The sequence below is a fragment of the Hypanus sabinus genome, chromosome 17 (genome assembly GCF_030144855.1).
Source record: "Hypanus sabinus isolate sHypSab1 chromosome 17, sHypSab1.hap1, whole genome shotgun sequence".
Classification (NCBI taxonomy): domain Eukaryota; kingdom Metazoa; phylum Chordata; class Chondrichthyes; order Myliobatiformes; family Dasyatidae; genus Hypanus; species Hypanus sabinus.
This window is the reverse complement of record NC_082722.1, coordinates 5,175,086-5,193,423: the sequence shown is the minus strand read 5'-3', so window position 1 is coordinate 5,193,423 and position 18,338 is coordinate 5,175,086. Positions and strand designations below refer to the sequence as shown.

Here is an 18,338-nt window from a genome sequence, read left to right as displayed (position 1 = left end):
TGTGACACTCTTGGGGAATGTTTGGAGGGGAGTACAAGGGAAGGTGCAAGTTCACTGGGTAATGTGAGTGTGACACTGTTGGGGAATGTTTGGAGGGGAGTACAAGGGAAGGTGCAAGTTCACTGGGTAACGTGAGTGAGACACTGTTGGGGAATGTTTGGAGGGGAGTACAAGGGAAGGTGCAAGTTCACTGGGTAATGTCAGTGTGACACTGCTGGGGAATGTTTGGAGGGGAGTACAAGGGAAGGTGCAAGTTCACCGCAATGTGAGTGTGACACTCTTGGGGAATGTTTGGAGGGGAGTACAAGGGAAGGTGCAAGTTCACTGGGTAATGTGAGTGTGACACTCTAGGGAATGTTTGGAGGGGAGTACAAGGGAAGGTGCAAGTTCACTGGGTAATGTGAGTGTGACACTGTTGGGGAATGTTTGGAGGGGAGTACAAGGGAAGGTGCAAGTTCACCGCAATGTGAGTGTGACACTGCTGGGGAATGTTTGGAGGGGAGTACAAGGGAAGGTGCAAGTTCACTGGGTAATGTGAGTGTGACACTGTTGGGGAATGTTTGGAGATGAGTACAAGGGAAGGTGCAAGTTCACTGGGTAATGTGAGTGTGACACTGTTGGGGAATGTTTGGAGGGGAGTACAAGGGAAGGTGCAAGTTCACTGGGTAATGTGAGTGTGACACCGTTGGGGAATGTTTGGAGGGGAGTACAAGGGAAGGTGCAAGTTCACTGGGTAATGTGAGTGTGACACTGTTGGGGAATGTTTGGAGGGGGACTACAAGGGAAGGTGCAAGTTCACTGGGTAATGTGAGTGTGACACTGTTGGGGAATGTTTGGAGGGGAGTACAAGGGAAGGTGCAAGTTCACTGGGTAATGTGAGTGTGACACTGTTGGGGAATGTTTGGAGGGGAGTACAAGGGAAGGTGCAAGTTCACTGGGTAATGTGAGTGTGACACTCTTGGGGAATGTTTGGAGGGGAGTACAAGGGAAGGTGCAAGTTCACTGGGTTATGTGAGTGTGACACTGTTGGGGAATGTTTGGAGGGGAGTACAAGGGAAGGTGCAAGTTCACTGGGTAATGTGAGTGTGACACTCTTCGGGAATGTTTGGAGGGGAGTACAAGGGAAGGTGCAAGTTCACTGGGTAATGTGAGTGTGACACTGTTGGGGAATGTTTGGAGGGGGAGTACAAGGGAAGGTGCAAGTTCACTGGGTAATGTGAGTGTGACACTGTTGGGGAATGTTTGGAGGGGAGTACAAGGGAAGGTAAGAAGAAGAACGACTGTTATAAATCACCGTCACGTCATTGCATTGTGAACTGGCTTGAGGGGCAAAGGGACAACTTGCACTCGTCCACCCTCCCTACCGTATTCTGGCTTCTACCCCCTTTCTTTGCAGTTCTCATGAAGTGTCTCTGCCGAAAATGTCCCTGCGTAGCTGCTGCCTGCCTTGCTGGGTTCCTCCAGCATTTTGTGTGCTGCTGTTGCGTGGTGCCATCAGGAAGTTCACAAAGGGAGAGGGAATGATGATGGAGACATTCCACATTCCCCAGCCCCACTGGATCCAAAATCAGGCTGCTGAGCTCCATCAGTTTCGAGACCGGCCCGGCAATCCAGCAGGTCCCATCTTCTCCCGCTCTTGCATCCAACCCCCCACCCCAACTCTACGCATGACAATAGACAATAGGTGCAGAAGTAGACCATTCGGCCCCTCGAGTCTGCACCGCCATTCTGAGATCATGGCTGATCATTCACTATCAATACCCAGTCCCTGCCTTGTCCCCATATCCCTTGATTCCCCTATCCATCAGATATCTATCCAGCTCCTTCTTAAAAGCATCCAGAGAATTGGCCTCCACCGTCTTCCGAGGCAGTGCATTCCAGACCCCCACAACTCTCTGGGAGAAGAAGCTCTTCCTCAACTCTGTTTTAAATAACTGACCTCTTATTCTCAATCCATGCCCTCTGGTACTGGACTCTCCCAACATCTGGAACATATTTCCTGCCTCAATCCTATCAAATCCTTTAATTATCTTAAACGTTTCAATCAGATCCCCTCTCAATCTCCTCAATTCCAGTGTGTACAAGCCCAATCTCTCCAATCTCTCTGCGTAAGACAGCCCTGCCATCCCAGGAATCAACCTAGTGAATCTATGCTGCACTTCCTCAATTGCCAGAATGTCCTTCCTTAAACCTGGAGACCAAAACTGTACACAATATTCCAGGTGTGGTCTCACCAGGGCCCTGTACAAATGCAAAAGGACATCCTTGCTCTTGAATTCAATTCCCCTTGTAACAAAGGCCAACATTCCATTTGCCCTCTTCACTGCCTGTTGCACTTGCTCATTCACCTTCATTGACTGGTGAACTAGGACTCCTAGGTCTCTTTGCATTTCTCCCTTACCTAACTCTACACCGTTCAGACAATACTCTGCCCTCTTGTTCCTGCTTCCAAAGTGGATAACTTCACATTTATTCACATTGAATGACATCTGCCAAGTATCTGCCCACTCACTCAGCCTATCCAAGTCTCCCTGTATTCTCCTAACGTCCTCTTCGCATGTCACACTGCCACCCAGTTTAGTATCGTCAGCAAACTTGCTGATATAGTTTTCAATGCCCTCATCTAAATCGTTGACATAAATCGTAAAGAGCTGTGGTCCCAATACAGAGCCCTGTGGTACCCCACTAGTCACCTCCAGCCAGTCCGAGAAACACCCATTCACTGCTACCCTTTGCTTTCTATCTGCCAACCAGTTTTCTATCCATGTTGAAACCCTGCCCCCAATGCCATGAGCTCTGATTTTACTCACCAATCTCCTATGTGGCACCTTATCGAATGTCTTCTGAAAATCTAGGTACACAACATCCACTGGCTTACCCTCGTCTAACATCCTTGTTACACCCTCAAAAAACTCCAACAGATTAGTCAAGCATGATTTGCCCTTGGTAAATCCATGCTGGCTCGGCCTAATCCTATTTCTGCCATCAAGATGTGCCACTATTTCGTCCTTAATAATGGACTCAAGCATCTTCCCCACGACTGACATTAGGCTAACAGGGCAATAGTTCTCCGTTTTCTCCTTCCCTCCCTTCTTGAAAAGTGGGATAACATTAGCCACTCTCCAAATTTCAGGAACTGATCCTGAATCTAAGGAACATTGGGAAATGATTACCAATGCATCCGCAATTTCCTGAGCCACCTCTTTTAGAACCCTCGGATGCAGACCATTTGGACCCAGGGATTTATTAGCCTTCAGTCCTACCAGTCTACTCATGACAGTTTCTTTCCTAATGTCAATCTGTCTCAATTCCTCTGATATCTTATGACCCTGGCCCATCCATACATCTGGGAGATTGCTTGTGTCCTCCCTGGTGAAGACAGATCTAAAGTACACTAAATTCTGTTGCCATTTCCCTGTTTCCCATAACAATTTCTCTGAATTCATTCTTCAAGGGGTCAACATTGTTCTTAACCATCTTCTTTCTCTTCACATAGCTAAAAAAGGCTTTTGCTATCCCCTTTTATATTCCTGGCTAGACTGAGCTCATACCTGATTTTTTCTCTCCGTATTGCTTTTTTAGTTAAGATCTGCTGTTCCTTAAAACTTTCCCAATCATCTGTATTCCCACTCATCTTAGCCCTGTCATCCTTCTTTTTCTTTAATGCTATACAATCTCTGACTTCCTTTGTCAACCACTGTGGCCCCTTCCCCCTCTTTGAATCCTTCCTTCTCATTGGAATGAACTGCTTTTGCATCTTTTGTATTATGCCCAAGAATATCTGCCACTGCTGATCCACTGTCTTTCCTGCCAGGGCATCCGCCCATTTAACTTTGGCCAGCTCTTCCCTCATGGCTCCGTAGTCTCCTTTATTTAATTGCAACACTGACACCTCTGATCTGCCCTTATCCCTCTCAAATTGTAGATAAAAACTTATCATGTTATGATCGCTACTTCCTAATGGCTCCTTTACTTCAAGATCACTTATCAATTCCTGTTCATTACACATCACCAAGTCCAAAATAGCCTCGTTCCTGGTTGGCTCAAGCACAAGCTGTTCCAAAAATACATCCCTTAGACACTCCACAAACTCCCTATCCTGGGGTCCAGCACCTACCTGATTCTCCCAGTTCACCTGCATGTTGAAATCTCCCATAACGACTGCATTACCTTTAGCACATGCCAATGTTAACTCCCTAATCAACTTGTACCCAATATCCACGCTACTGTTTGGGGGCCTGTACACAACACCCATTAGGGTCTTTTTACCCTTACTGTTCCTCAGCTCAATCCACACAGACTCTACTTCCCCTGTTCCCAAGTCACCTCTTGCTAAGGACTGAATCTCATTCCTCACCAACAGGGCCACCCCACCCCCTCTTCCCATATTTCTGTCTCTACGATAGCACGTATACCCTGGTACACTCAATTCCCAGGCCTGATCCCCTTGCAGCCATGTCTCCGTTATCCCAACAATATCGTAGTTCCCCATTTTCATTTGAGCTTCAAGGTCATCTGTCTTATTTCTGACACTACGCGCATTCAAGTATAGAATTCTGAGCCCATTCCTCCTCTCTTTGCTTAAAACACTGTCTACTGTACCTAACCCAGCTCCTTGAACTTCCATTGGGCTAATTGCACCCTGAATTTTGATGACCTTCTCAAGATCACCCAAACCTTCTACACATTTAATCCCATGCTCCTTCTGACCAACCCTCTGGATCTGGATCCCTGCCCCTGCACATCTAGTTTAAACCCCCCCGAGCAGCACTGGCAAACACTCCTGCAAGAATGTTAGTACCCCTCCGGTTCAGATGTAGACCGTCCCTTCGAAACAGATCCCAACGTCCCTGGAACAAAGACCAATTATCCAAAAACCTGAACCCTTCCTTCCTGCACCATGCTCTCAGCCTCGTATTAATGTGCATAATCATTCTATTCTTCGCCTCACTCGCACGTGGCACAGGTAGCAATCCCGAGATTGTCACCCTGGAGGTCCTGCCTTTCAGCTTCACTCCTAACTCCCTGAACTCTCTAAGCAGGACCCCCTCACTCACCTTACCTACATCATTGGTCCCTACATGGACCACTACATCTGGGTTCATGCCCTCACTCTCAAGAATAGCCTGCACCCGATCTGAGATGTCCCGGACCCTGGCACCAGGGGGCAACATACCATCCGAGACTCCCAATCTGCCCCACAAAATCTCCTATCTGCCCCCCGACTATAGAATCCCCTAAAACTATCGCTCTCTTCTCTTCCCTCCTCCCCTTTCTAGTTGAGGGTTCAACCTCTGTGCCAGAGGCAGGACCACTACAACTCATTCCTGGTAGGTCATCCTCATCAACAGTATCCAGTACGGTATACTTATTGTTAATGGGAATGGCCGCAGGGGTGCTCTGCTCTCTCTGCCTGCTCCCCCTGCCTCTCTGGACCGTCACCCATCTGCCTACTTCTTGGTTTTTTGGTGTGACTACCTGATAACTCCTATCTGCCTCCACCTCCCGAATGATCCGTAATTCATCCAGCTCCTGCTCCAACTCCCTAACTCGGGCTGATAGGAGCTGCAGCTGGACGCACCTTTTGCAGGTGTGGTCATCAGGGACAACTGCGTTGACCCTGACCTCCCACATACTGCATACGGAGCACACCACTGCTCTGACTGTCTCCCCCATACCTGAACTGGATTAATAGAATAAGTCTAAAAAGCACCTAGCGACCTTACCTTCTTCCCCTCAGCGAGCAATCACACAGGCTTACCGAAGCCCACTTAGCCAAAGCCCAGGACTCTGCTTCCACGGACTCTGCTGCCCGCTCGGACAAGAAGTCCTGCCTTTTTGAGATCTGAAAGATCTGACATCTGGCATGTAGGCTCATGCACAGCCTTAGCGGCCAGCGACTCGGTTCATATCAGCACCGATGACGTAGGGAGGAGGAGAGAAGGGGTCCTGCAGAGGGAACTGAAAGAGCTGGGTAGAAAGCTGAGAAACAGAATCAGGGTAGTAATCTCTGGAATGCTGCCTGTGCCACACAACAGTGAGAGTAAGAATAGGACGATTTGGCAGGTGAATACGTGGCTGACAAGCTGGTGTGGGGCAGGGTTTCAGATTTCTGGATCATTGGGATCTCTTCTGGGGAAGGTGTGCCATGTACAAAAGGGGTGGGCTGCACCTGAACCTGAGGGGGACCAACATCCTTGCGGGTTTGCTGGAGCTGTGGGGGGGGGGGGGTTAACTAATTTGGCAGGGAGATGGGGAAGAGTGATAGGGCTGAGGACAGGGATGTTGGCTTACAAGCCCAGGCAGCGTGTAGTCAGAAAGGTCAGGCTGGTGATTGGGCACATTTTCAGTCAGTGGGATGGGTTGCAGTGTAAAAGGGTGACCACAATGGAAGGGGAGATAAATACAGGGACTGAAAGTGTGGCATTTCAATGCACACAGCATATGGAATCAGGTAGGTGATCTTGTAGTGCAGTTAGAGCTTGGCAGGTGGGTATCACGGAGTCATGGCTAAAATAAACTACTGTAGTTAGGAGCTTCATACCCAAGGATACACAATCTATCTAAAGAACAGGCAGAGAGGCATAGGAGGAGAAGCAGCTCTGCTGGTGAGAAAATGAAATGAAATCTTTAGAGAGATGTGACGTGTTATCAGAAGGTTTAGAATCCTTGTGGTGGAGTTGAGAAACAGCAAGGGGAAAACCCTGATGGCAGTTACTTACAGGCCTGCGACCAACAGCCAGGATGTGGGCTACAAATGACAGTGGGAGAGAGAAAAAGCACGTCGAGAACACAGTGGTAGTCATAGGGGATTTTGATATGCAGACAGACTGACACTGAACCCTAGAGAGAATTGGTGGAATGCCTCCGAGATACATCTTGTGATTGAGTGTGCTCGGGGATCAGTAATTCTGGATTGGGTGCTGTGTAATGAACAGGATATGATTGGAGAGCTGTTGGAAAGAGTTTTTAAAAAATGTTTTAATAAGGTATAAGGTAATAGTTGAATTAATGCAAGACTGAACTTTTAGTTTCACTAATAAACAATTTGTATTTTTGACCTGTATTTTTCATGAGTTAGACTCCAAATGTTGGTGACAAAGTGATAACAGTTATATAATGGTTTATCATCTTTCATTTTTCAATGGCTATATGTTAAAAAAGTTACTCCTGTGTGGCTTCTAAGTGGCCTTTTGTTTCTCTCAGGAATTTGCCTCATCTCCATACAAGTGTCTGTTTCTGCAAAAATTGCCATCTCATATTGCTTTGTCTTTATCCTTAGTTCTTCTAAGTTTCATGTGCTCTGCGCCTGTTCCTTTGTTTAAACTCTAAATAAATGAGCGTAAAGCAACAAGTTTCAACTCATTCTTGGACTCTGTGGGCTGGAAAAAAATCAACAGATGCAACAGAACCTGAGGTAAAGGAACTCTTAGGAAACAATGATAATGACAGAATTTACCCTCAGGGGGAGAAGCTGAAGACAGATTTATCAATATTTCAGTGGAGTAAAGAGAATTACAGAGGCATAAGGGAGGAGCTGGCCAAAGTTGATTGGAAGGGAACACCAGCAGGGATGACAGCGGAGGCTGGAGTTTCTGGGAGCAATTCGGAAGGTGCAGGATAGTACATCCTAAAGGAGAGGAAGTATTTTAAAGGCAGGTTGATGCAACCGTGGCTGACAAATCAAAGCCAACATAAAAGCACAAGGGAGGATATATAATTGAGGAAAATTAGTGGGAAGTTTGAGGTTTGGGAAATTTTTAGAAACCAACAGAAGGCATTTAAAAGAAACCATAAGGGAGGGAAAAGAAAACAGGAAGGTAAGCTTAGCAATAATATCAAAAATGATCCCAATGTTTTTTTTCCCAGATATAAACAGAGTAAAAGAAAGGGGAGAGAAGATATTGGACGTCTGGAAAGTAACACTGACTGAATAAGTATTTTGCATCAGTCTGGAAGTTCAGGAGTGTCAGGGGCAGAAATAAGTACAGTTGCCGTTACTAGGGAGATGGTACTTTGGAAACTGAAATATGACAAGTCACCTCGACATGATGGACGCCACCCCAGAGTTCTAAAAGGAGTGGCTGAAGAGGTTGTAGAGGCATTAGTAATGGTCCTTCAGGATTCTGGCACGGAATCTCAGCAGGCCAGGCAGCAGTCACATTATATACAGTTGACATTTCAGGCCGAGACACTTCATCAGCCTGAAACATCGACTGTTCACTCTTTTCCACAGATGCTGCCGGGCCTGCTGAGCTTCTCCAGCATTTTGTGTGTGTTGCTTGTGAGCCCAGGGTTCTGCAGGGAAGGTACCGGTACGGAGAGAGCATCGGCAGAAGAAGTAAGGCACTGATGAGCAGTTTAGGGCCCTTTATTTAAGGAAGGATACGTGGACGTCGGAGAGGACTCAGAGGAGATTCACCAGCATGATTCTGTGAATGAAAAGATTATCGTACGAGGAGCAATCGATGGCTCTGGGATCACTGGAATTTAGGGGTTATCTCACTGAAACCTATCAAATGTTGAAAGGCTTTGGCAGAGTAGATGCAGAGAGGATGTTTCCTTTGGTGGGGAAGCCTACAACCAGAGGGTACAGCCTCAGAACAGAGCAGAGATGAGGAGGAATTTCTTTAGCCAGAGGGTGGTGAATCTGTGGAATTCATTGTCACAGGCGGCTGAGTCATTAGGTGTATTTGAGGTGAAGGTTGATAGGTTTTTGATTAGTCAGGGTGTGAAAGGTTACGGGGAGAGGTACTGAGAGGGAATGAATCAGCCAAAATGAAATGGCAGAGCAGACTAGAGGGACTGAATGGCCTCATTCTGCTGCTGTCTTATGGCCTTAAACTTTCACTACAACACCACCTACCTTTACCCTAAAACTCGGTGCACAACCCCAAGAGAACTCTCTCCCCAACAGGCCCTTTCCACTCCTACCATTAACTCAACAGGCACTCCTCCAGCTCTGCTGCCTGGGAACAACATAAAGATGCCCCCTCCCTCGTCAGGTCAGTAATAACCCCACACCCTTCTCCTCGTCTCAGTGCACCCCTCCGCCCCAGTCATGACTCTGATAATCAGGTCACTTGTCAGGGTGGACGTGGGAAAAGTATAGTTCAAGACGAAGGAATCAGTGGCCCGGGTGCCTCCGTTGGTACTTACCTGGCAGAGTGGAACTGCTGGATCTCACAGAGCTTCACTTTGATCAGACAGAGGCCTGCGGCACAGAAAACCACGTTAAGAATGACCCGCTCTGACACTCCTCACTCCCGCCAGCTGCCCCACATCCCCTCAATCGCTACCCCAAGCTAGGAACCGAGTGCCAGGCACATCTCCCTATGCGGAGCAGAGCACACAGCTCTGGTTACCTCACTACAGGACGTTGGAGGCTTTGACGGGGTACAGGTGACGCTTACTGGGATGCTGCCTGGACTGGGGAGTATTAGCTAAAGTTCCTGGAGCGGTGGAGGCCAAGGGGAGATCTCACAGAAATTTATAGGCAGGGTAAAGTTCAAAAGAGATCCAAGTGGCAAGTTTCTTCTCCCAAAAGGTGTGGTGGGTGGCAGAATCAGCCATGGCAGCCATGTCATTTACAGACATGGGATCAGGAAGGCAATGGAGGGATAGGAATTGTGTGGAGGCAGATGGGGATTAGCTTAATTTGGCAATAAGGCTAGCACAGGCAAGATGGGCTGAAGGGCCTGTTTCTATACTGTACTGTTACTGCTGAATTCAGATCACTGCCATGTAGCAGAGCTGAGCTTCTCCACCTCGGCCCCTTGAGCAGGGCTCTGCATAAGCCTTCTCACTTACAATGAGGAATGGTTTCACAAGTGCCCTGCTCAGCTCTCGAGGAAATACGTGGGTTTGGGAGGAGAACCCCTGGGTTGCTCTCCCATATCCCGGTCTAACACAAACTCCCGCTGGGTGCTAGTTCCAACCAACCCCCCCCAAATCGTCTTTTACCCCACTACTGCATGCTACAGGATTCAACATCTCCATTCCCCAAGAAGCGACCATTTCCCCTCTGTGGATCCTCCCTGACCCGAGTTTTCCCCGCAGGCTTCTGTTTTTATCTCAGATTTCCAGTGTCTACAGCTTTCTCTTGATTTTCACCCTCAGCTGATTGCTGTCGCGATCTCTCCCCACAGACCACCACAGCCCCACAAGCCCAGTCTGACCACCCAGTAATGCTGCATTAAGCATTTCTGCTGACCCTGCTGTCACACACCCAGCCTCCTGTCCCCCACCCACGTGCCCTGTACCTGGAAACACCAAGATGAAGCAGGCAGCCAATCCCCCGATAACAGAGATCACTTTCCCGATGTCTGGAATGAAGAGGCCCAGAATCAGGGTCAGCACAAACCAGGTCACTGTCTGGAGTATACGTCGCCGTCTCTCTCGATACCTGTCCACCTCCAGGCCCCCTCCCTTGTAACGGAGCCATAGGCCTTCAATCACAGCCCTGAATGAGAGGAGATGACAGTCACTGACACGTGCCCCACTTCCAACTCCTGCCTCAAATTCACAAATAGGGCCGTTGTTTCAGAATACTCTCTGCCCCAAACGTGCCGCTGGGACCGCTGACCTAACAATTCGCTCGTTATGACCTTGAACCTTATTGTCTACCTGCACTGCACCCTCTCTAGTTTTTACACTGCATTATTCTGCCTCTGTGCACGCTGGAATGATCTGATGTGCAGGAACAGTATGCAAGACAAGATTTTCACTGTATCTCAGTAATTGCGACATTAATAAACCAACTCCAACTTTTCCTACCTTGACCCCCATCTTTTCTCCTTGGCCCAGCCGCTTCCAGACTGTAATCACGACATCCCCAACCCATCTCCCATTCGATAGCTCCCAATTCCTTTCTTGCCCCTCTATCCCACACAAGACAAGGTCCCGAGTGCACTCCCCCTCCGTCGAAAGCAAGAGGCCCAACTGGCTCTCCTCCCCCACTCACCCGGCTGGACTTCACTCACCGGGCTCTCGTCCCCCACTCACCCGGCTGGACTTCACTCACCGGGCTCTCGTCCCCCACTCACCCGGCTGGACTTCACTCACCGGGCTCTCCTCCCCCACTCACCCGGCTGGACTTCACTCACCGGGCTCTCCTCCCCCACTCACCCGGCTGGACTTCACTCACCGGGCTCTCCTCCCCCACTCACCCGGCTGGACTTCACTCACCGGGCTCTCCTCCCCCACTCACCCGGCTGGACTTCACTCACCGGGCTCTCCTCCCCCATTCACCCGGCTGGACTTCACTCACCGGGCTCTCCTCCCCCATTCACCCGGCTGGACTTCACTCACCGGGCTCTCCTCCCCCACTCACCCGGCTGGACTTCACTCACCGGGCTCTCGTCCCCCACTCACCCGGCTGGACTTCACTCACCGGGCTCTCCTCCCCCACTCACCCGGCTGGACTTCACTCACCGGGCTCTCGTCCCCCATTCACCCGGCTGGACTTCACTCACCGGGCTCTCCTCCCCCACTCACCGGGCTCTCCTCCCCCATTCACCCGGCTGGACTTCACTCACCGGGCTCTCCACCCCCATTCACCCGGCTGGACTTCACTCACCGGGCTCTCCACCCCCATTCACCCGGCTGGACTTCACTCACCGGGCTCTCCACCCCCACTCACCCGGCTGGACTTCACTCGCCGGGCTCTCCTCCCCCACTCACCCGGCTGGACTTCACTCGCCGGGCTCTCCTCCCCCACTCACCCGGCTGGACTTCACTCGCCGGGCTCTCCTCCCCCACTCACCCGGCTGGACTTCACTCGCCGGGCTCTCCTCCCCCATTCACCCGGTTGGACTTCACTCGCCGGGCTCTCCTCCCCCATTCACCCGGCTGGACTTCACTCACCGGGCTCTCCTCCCCCACTCACCGGGCTCTCCTCCCCCATTAACCCGGCTGGACTTCACTCACCGGGCTCTCCTCCCCCACTCACCCGGCTGGACTTCACTCACCGGGCTCTCCTCCCCCACTCACCCGGCTGGACTTCACTCACCGGGCTCTCCTCCCCCATTCACCCGGCTGGACTTCACTCACCGGGCTCTCCTCCCCCATTCACCCGGCTGGACTTCACTCACCGGGCTCTCGTCCCCCATTCACCCGGCTGGACTTCACTCACCGGGCTCTCGTCCCCCATTCACCCGGCTGGACTTCACTCACCGGGCTCTCCTCCCCCATTCACCCGGCTGGACTTCACTCACCGGGCTCTCCTCCCCCACTCACCCGGCTGGACTTCACTCACCGGGCTCTCCTCCCCCATTCACCCGGCTGGACTTCACTCACCGGGCTCTCCTCCCCCATTAACCCGGCTGGACTTCACTCACCGGGCTCTCCTCCCCCACTCACCTGGCTGGACTTCACTCACCGGGCTCTCCTCCCCCACTCACCCGGCTGGACTTCACTCACCGGGCTCTCCACCCCCATTCACCCGGCTGGACTTCACTCACCGGGCTCTCCTCCCCCACTCACCCGGCTGGACTTCACTCACCGGGCTCTCCTCCCCCACTCACCCGGCTGGACTTCACTCACCGGGCTCTCCTCCCCCATTCACCCGGCTGGACTTCACTCACCGGGCTCTCCTCCCCCATTCACCCGGCTGGACTTCACTCACCGGGCTCTCCTCCCCCATTCACCCGGCTGGACTTCACTCACCGGGCTCTCCTCCCCCATTCACCCGGCTGGACTTCACTCACCGGGTTCTCCTCCCCCACTCACCCGGCTGGACTTCACTCACCGGGCTCTCCTCCCCCATTCACCCGGCTGGACTTCACTCACCGGGCTCTCCCCCCCCATTCACCCGGCTGGACTTCACTCACCGGGCTCTCCTCCCCCACTCACCCGGCTGGACTTCACTCACCGGGCTCTCGTCCCCCACTCACCCGGCTGGACTTCACTCACCGGGCTCTCCTCCCACGTTCACCCGGCTGGACTTCACTCACCGGGCTCTCGTCCCCCACTCACCCGGCTGGACTTCACTCACCGGGCTCTCGTCCCCCACTCACCCGGCTGGACTTCATTCACCTGCTCCACTTTAAAGAGCAACACTCAACTGGGCTCAAGCCGCCACTGTAGTGGGACAGATGGAGGGAGCAGTGTTTGCCCCCGTAGTGGGACAGATGGAGGGAGCAGCGTTTGCCCCCGTAGTGGGACAGATGGAGGGAGCAGCGTTTGCCCCCGTTGTGGGACAGATGGAGGGAGCAGCGTTGTCCCCTGTAGTGGGACAGATGGAGGGAGCAGCGTTTGCCCCTGTAGTGGGACAGATGGAGGGAGCAGCGTTTGCCCCTGTAGTGGGACAGATGGAGGGAGCAGCGTTTGCCCCTGTAGTGGGACAGATGGAGGGAGCAGCGTTTGCCCCTGTAGTGGGACAGATGGAGGGAGCAGCGTTTGCCCCTGTAGTGGGACAGATGGAGGGAGCAGCGTTTGCCCCTGTAGTGGGACAGATGGAGGGAGCAGCGTTTGCCCCTGTAGTGGGACAGATGGAGGGAGCAGCGTTTGCCCCTGTAGTGGGACAGATGGAGGGAGCAGCGTTTGCCCCTGTAGTGGGACAGATGGAGGGAGCAGCGTTTGCCGCTGTACTGGGACAGATGGAGGGAGCAGCGTTTGCCCCTGTAGTGGGACAGATGGAGGGAGCAGCGTTTGCCCCGGTAGTGCGTCAGATGGAGGGAGCAGCGTTTGCCCCGGTAGTGGGTCAGATGGAGGGAGCAGCGTTTGCCCCGGTAGTGGGACAGATGGAGGGGGCAGCGTTTGCCCCGGTAGTGGGGCAGATGGAGGGGGCAGCGTTTGCCCCGGTAGTGGGACAGATGGAGGGAGCAGCGTTTGCCCCGGTAGTGGGACAGATGGAAGGAGCAGCGTTTGCCCCTGTAGTGGGACAGATGGAGGGAGCAGCGTTTGCCCCTGTAGTGGGACAGATGGAGGGAGCAGCGTTTGCCCCTGTAGTGGGACAGATGGAGGGAGCAGCGTTTGCCCCGGTAGTGGGACAGATGGAGGGAGCAGCGTTTGCCCCTGTAGTGGGACAGATGGAGGGAGCAGCGTTTGCCCCTGTAGTGGGACAGATGGAGGGAGCAGCGTTTGCCCCTGTAGTGGGACAGATGGAGGGAGCAGCGTTTGCCCCTGTAGTGGGACAGATGGAGGGAGCAGCGTTTGCCCCTGTAGTGGGACAGATGGAGGGAGCAGCGTTTGCCCCTGTAGTGGGACAGATGGAGGGAGCAGCGTTTGCCCCTGTAGTGGGACAGATGGAGGGAGCAGCGTTTGCCCCTGTAGTGGGACAGATGGAGGGAGCAGCGTTTGCCCCTGTAGTGGGACAGATGGAGGGAGCAGCGTTTGCCGCTGTACTGGGACAGATGGAGGGAGCAGCGTTTGCCCCGGTAGTGCGTCAGATGGAGGGAGCAGCGTTTGCCCCGGTAGTGGGACAGATGGAGGGAGCAGCGTTTGCCCCGGTAGTGGGACAGATGGAGGGAGCAGCGTTTGCCCCGGTAGTGGGACAGATGGAGGGAGCAGCGTTTGCCCCGGTAGTGGGACAGATGGAGGGAGCAGCGTTTGCCGCTGTAGTGGGACTGATGGAGGGAGCAGCGTTTGCCCCTGTAGTGGGATTGATGGAGGGAGCAGCGTTTGCCCCTGTAGTGGGACAGATGGAGGGAGCAGCGTTTGCCCCTGTAGTGGGACAGATGGAGGGAGCAGCGTTTGCCGCTGTACTGGGACAGATGGAGGGAGCAGCGTTTGCCCCGGTAGTGCGTCAGATGGAGGGAGCAGCGTTTGCCCCGGTAGTGGGACAGATGGAGGGAGCAGCGTTTGCCCCGGTAGTGGGACAGATGGAGGGAGCAGCGTTTGCCGCTGTAGTGGGATTGATGGAGGGAGCAGCGTTTGCCCCTGTAGTGGGACAGATGGAGGGAGCAGCGTTTGCCCCTGTAGTGGGACAGATGGAGGGAGCAGCGTTTGCCCCTGTAGTGGGACTGATGGAGGGAGCAGCGTTTGCCCCTGTAGTGGGACAGATGGAGGGAGCAGCGTTTGCCCCTGTAGTGGGACTGATGGAGGGAGCAGCGTTTGCCCCTGTAGTGGGACAGATGGAGGGAGCAGCGTTTGCCCCGGTAGTGGGACAGATGGAGGGAGCAGCGTTTGCCCCGGTAGTGGGGCAGATGGAGGGAGCAGCGTTTGCCCCGGTAGTGGGACAGATGGAGGGAGCAGCGTTTGCCCCTGTAGTGGGACAGATGGAGGGAGCAGCGTTTGCCCCGGTAGTGGGACATATGGAGGGAGCAGCGTTTGCCCCTGTAGTGGGGCAGATGGAGGGAGCAGCGTTTGCCCCGGTAGTGGGACAGATGGAGGGAGCAGCGTTTGCCCCTGTAGTGGGGCAGATGGAGGGAGCAGCGTTTGCCCCTGTAGTGGGACAGATGGAGGGAGCAGCGTTTGCCCCGGTAGTGGGACAGATGGAGGGAGCAGCGTTTGCCCCGGTAGTGGGACAGATGGAGGGAGCAGCGTTTGCCCCAGTAGTGGGACAGATGGAGGGAGCAGCGTTTGCCCCTGTAGTGGGACAGATGGAGGGAGCAGCGTTTGCCCCTGTAGTGGGACAGATGGAGGGAGCAGCGTTTGGCCCTGTAGTGGGGCAGATGGAGGGAGCAGCGTTTGCCCCTGTAGTGGGACAGATGGGGGGAGCAGCGTTTTCCCCTGTATTGGGACAGATGGAGGGAGCAGCATTTTCCCCTGTAGTGGGACAGATGGAGGGAGTAGCGTTTGCCCCTGTAGTGGGGCAGATGGAGGGAGCAGCGTTTGCCCCTGTAGTGGGGCAGATGGAGGGAGCAGCGTTTGCCTTTGGACTAGCTGATGAGGGACCCTGCAGCTTGAACACCGACTGACGGACCCTCGTACTGGGTCAGCCCGACAAGCGTGGATCCTCACACCCACTCCCAGGGCTTGCTGAAAAGGAAAGGGGCGAGGAGCAGCGGAGGGAGGTTAGGAGGAGGCAAGGAGGGTTGGGGAATGGTGGGGTTGCTCACCATTGGAAGCTGAAGAAATTGATGTTCATGCCATTGGGTTGGAGCAGTCGAGGAGGCCATGTCGGAATGGGAAGTGGAATTCAAATGAGTGACCAGTGGGAGATCCCGCTTTCTCTAGCGGACGGAGTTAGGCACTCAGTGAAATGGTCTCCCAATCTCCGCCGGGTCTCACCGATACACAGGAGGCCACACCAGGAGCACCGGATACAGATGACCCCAACAGACTCACAGGTGAAGTGTTGCCTCACTGGGAAGGACTGTTTGGAGCCCTGAATGGTGGTGAGGGAGGAGGTGTAGGGGCAGGTTGGCACTTGTTCCACCTGCAAGAATAAGTGCCGGGGTGAGATCAGTGGGGACGTTATTCCCCACCTGCCACTTCCTGCTTTCCACAGGGGACATTCCCTACACAACACACCTCACCTTCTTACTGACCTGCTCCAGTCTCAGCCCAAAACGTCTCCACAGATGCTGCCCGGCCCGCATTCCTTCGGCATTTTGTGCACGTGCTCGGACACCACCACCCACACACTCTCCACCAGGCCCGGCATTCATCACCTCTGCTTCAACATCCACAGAGACTGCACAAAACAGACCCCCTCCCTGAGCCAGTCCCCATCACTACAAAGATTTCCTCTCCATTTGCCTGCCCAAATGTCTTTTAGAACTTGTAATTGCACCACTTCCTCTGGCAGCTCACTCCATTCACTCACCCTGAAAACGTGTACCTCACATCCACGTTAAACCCGCACCTCCTCAGAATGATAACCCTACTCCCAAGAGCAGATGAATATGGGCAATGATCATCTGGTTTGGATTGAAGGCAATTGTCAAAATGGCACCAACCCAACTACCCTTGGAAGCAGCACGAGGGGGTCAAGTGATCTCAGTACTGATGTCCACACGGGCATCAGAAATCTGGTCTCCTGTGTGATTTGTCCATTTCCTCGGAAAGCAAAAGCAATCACGCAAATACAGCAGATGCTGCAGACCCAGAACCACAGGTCACAAGTTTGGATGGAGGTAGTGATACTGCCTTGCCAGTTAGAAAAGAAAAGATTTAGCCAAGGACAAAGGTAGAACTGAACACGTGAGGTGTGGAAACGGCAACAGCAGACAATTGCTCCATTCTTTTACAGAGTGAAGCCATTTGCATGTGCAAATGATTCAGTATCTGTGGTGAGGGTCGGTTCATGTATGCTTGGTGCAATGCTTTACAATCCTACCTTTGGGTTCATTGTACCGAGCCCCAGACACATTCCCTTTCCCCGGTGAAAAGAGGCACAGGTCAAGTGGATAGGCACAGATATCTCCCCAGAGAGGGGATGATTAATTCTTAGGGCATAATGCTAAGGTGATTGAAGGAAAGTATTGGGGGAGGGGAAGAGAGAATGTCAGAGGTGGCTCCCCCTCCACACACACAGATCATGAATATGCTGTAGATTACAAGAAATCAACACTGATTTCTCTAACTTCCATTAATACCCCTCCACCCCTCTTACTCCATCCCTGATTTATTCCCCCCCTCCCTTTTTTATCTCACTCTGCCTGTTCTCCATCTCCCTCTGGTGCTCCCCTCCCCCCTTCTTTCTCCTGAGGCCTCCTGTCCCATGATCCTTTCCCTTCTCCAGCTCTGTATCACTTTCGCCAATCACCTTTCCAGCTCTTAGCCTCACCCCACCCCCTCTGGTCTCCTATCATTTCACATTTCCCCCTCCCCCTCCCACTTTCAAATCTTTCTTTCCTGACGAAGGGTCTCACCCCAAAATGTTGACAGCACTTCTCCCTATAGATGCTGCCTGGCCTGCTGTGTTCCACCAGCATTTTCTGTGTGTTGCATGAATTTCCAGCATCTGCAGATTTCCTTGAGATCGAATACATTGTTGGGAAATATACAATAATGCATTTTGGTAAAAGGACTAATAGCATGGACTATTATCTAAATGAGGAGAAAATTCAAACAGCAGAGGTGCAGAGGGACTTGGGAGTCCTTGTGCAAGACTCCCAGAAGGTTAATTTACAGGTTGAGTCTATGGTAAAGAAGGCAAATGCAATTTTGGCATTTATTTTAAGGCAAATAGAATATTAAAACCAAGAAGATAATGCTGAGGCTTAAAAAGACACTAGTCAGGCCACACTTGGAATACGGCCAACTGTTTTGGGCCCCACATCTCATAAAGGATGTGTTATCATTGGACAGAGTCCGGAGCAGGTTCACGAGGATGATACCAGGAATGAAGAGGTTAACATATGAGAGCGTTTGGCAGCTTTGGGCCTGTACCCACTGGAATTTAGAGGAATGCGGGGGTGGGGAGATTGGATCTCATTGAACCCTGCTGA

At 52.6% G+C, this 18,338-nt stretch overlaps 1 protein-coding gene across 4 annotated transcripts in view; it reads right to left on the bottom strand.

The window, feature by feature from the left end:
- slc38a7 (solute carrier family 38 member 7) overlaps positions 1 to 18,338 on the bottom strand; it is a 117,632-nt gene that overhangs the window by 64,099 nt on the left and 35,195 nt on the right. For 3 of the 4 annotated variants that reach the window (XM_059992486.1, XM_059992488.1, XM_059992485.1), the window contains 2 exons: positions 10,263 to 10,462; positions 9,160 to 9,214 (listed from right to left, as the gene is read on the bottom strand). In XM_059992486.1, coding sequence (XP_059848469.1) covers positions 9,160 to 9,214; positions 10,263 to 10,462 — 255 coding nt within the window. The remainder of the gene's footprint in view (positions 1 to 9,159; positions 9,215 to 10,262; positions 10,463 to 18,338) is intronic. The other variant, XM_059992489.1, reaches the window with a different exon arrangement.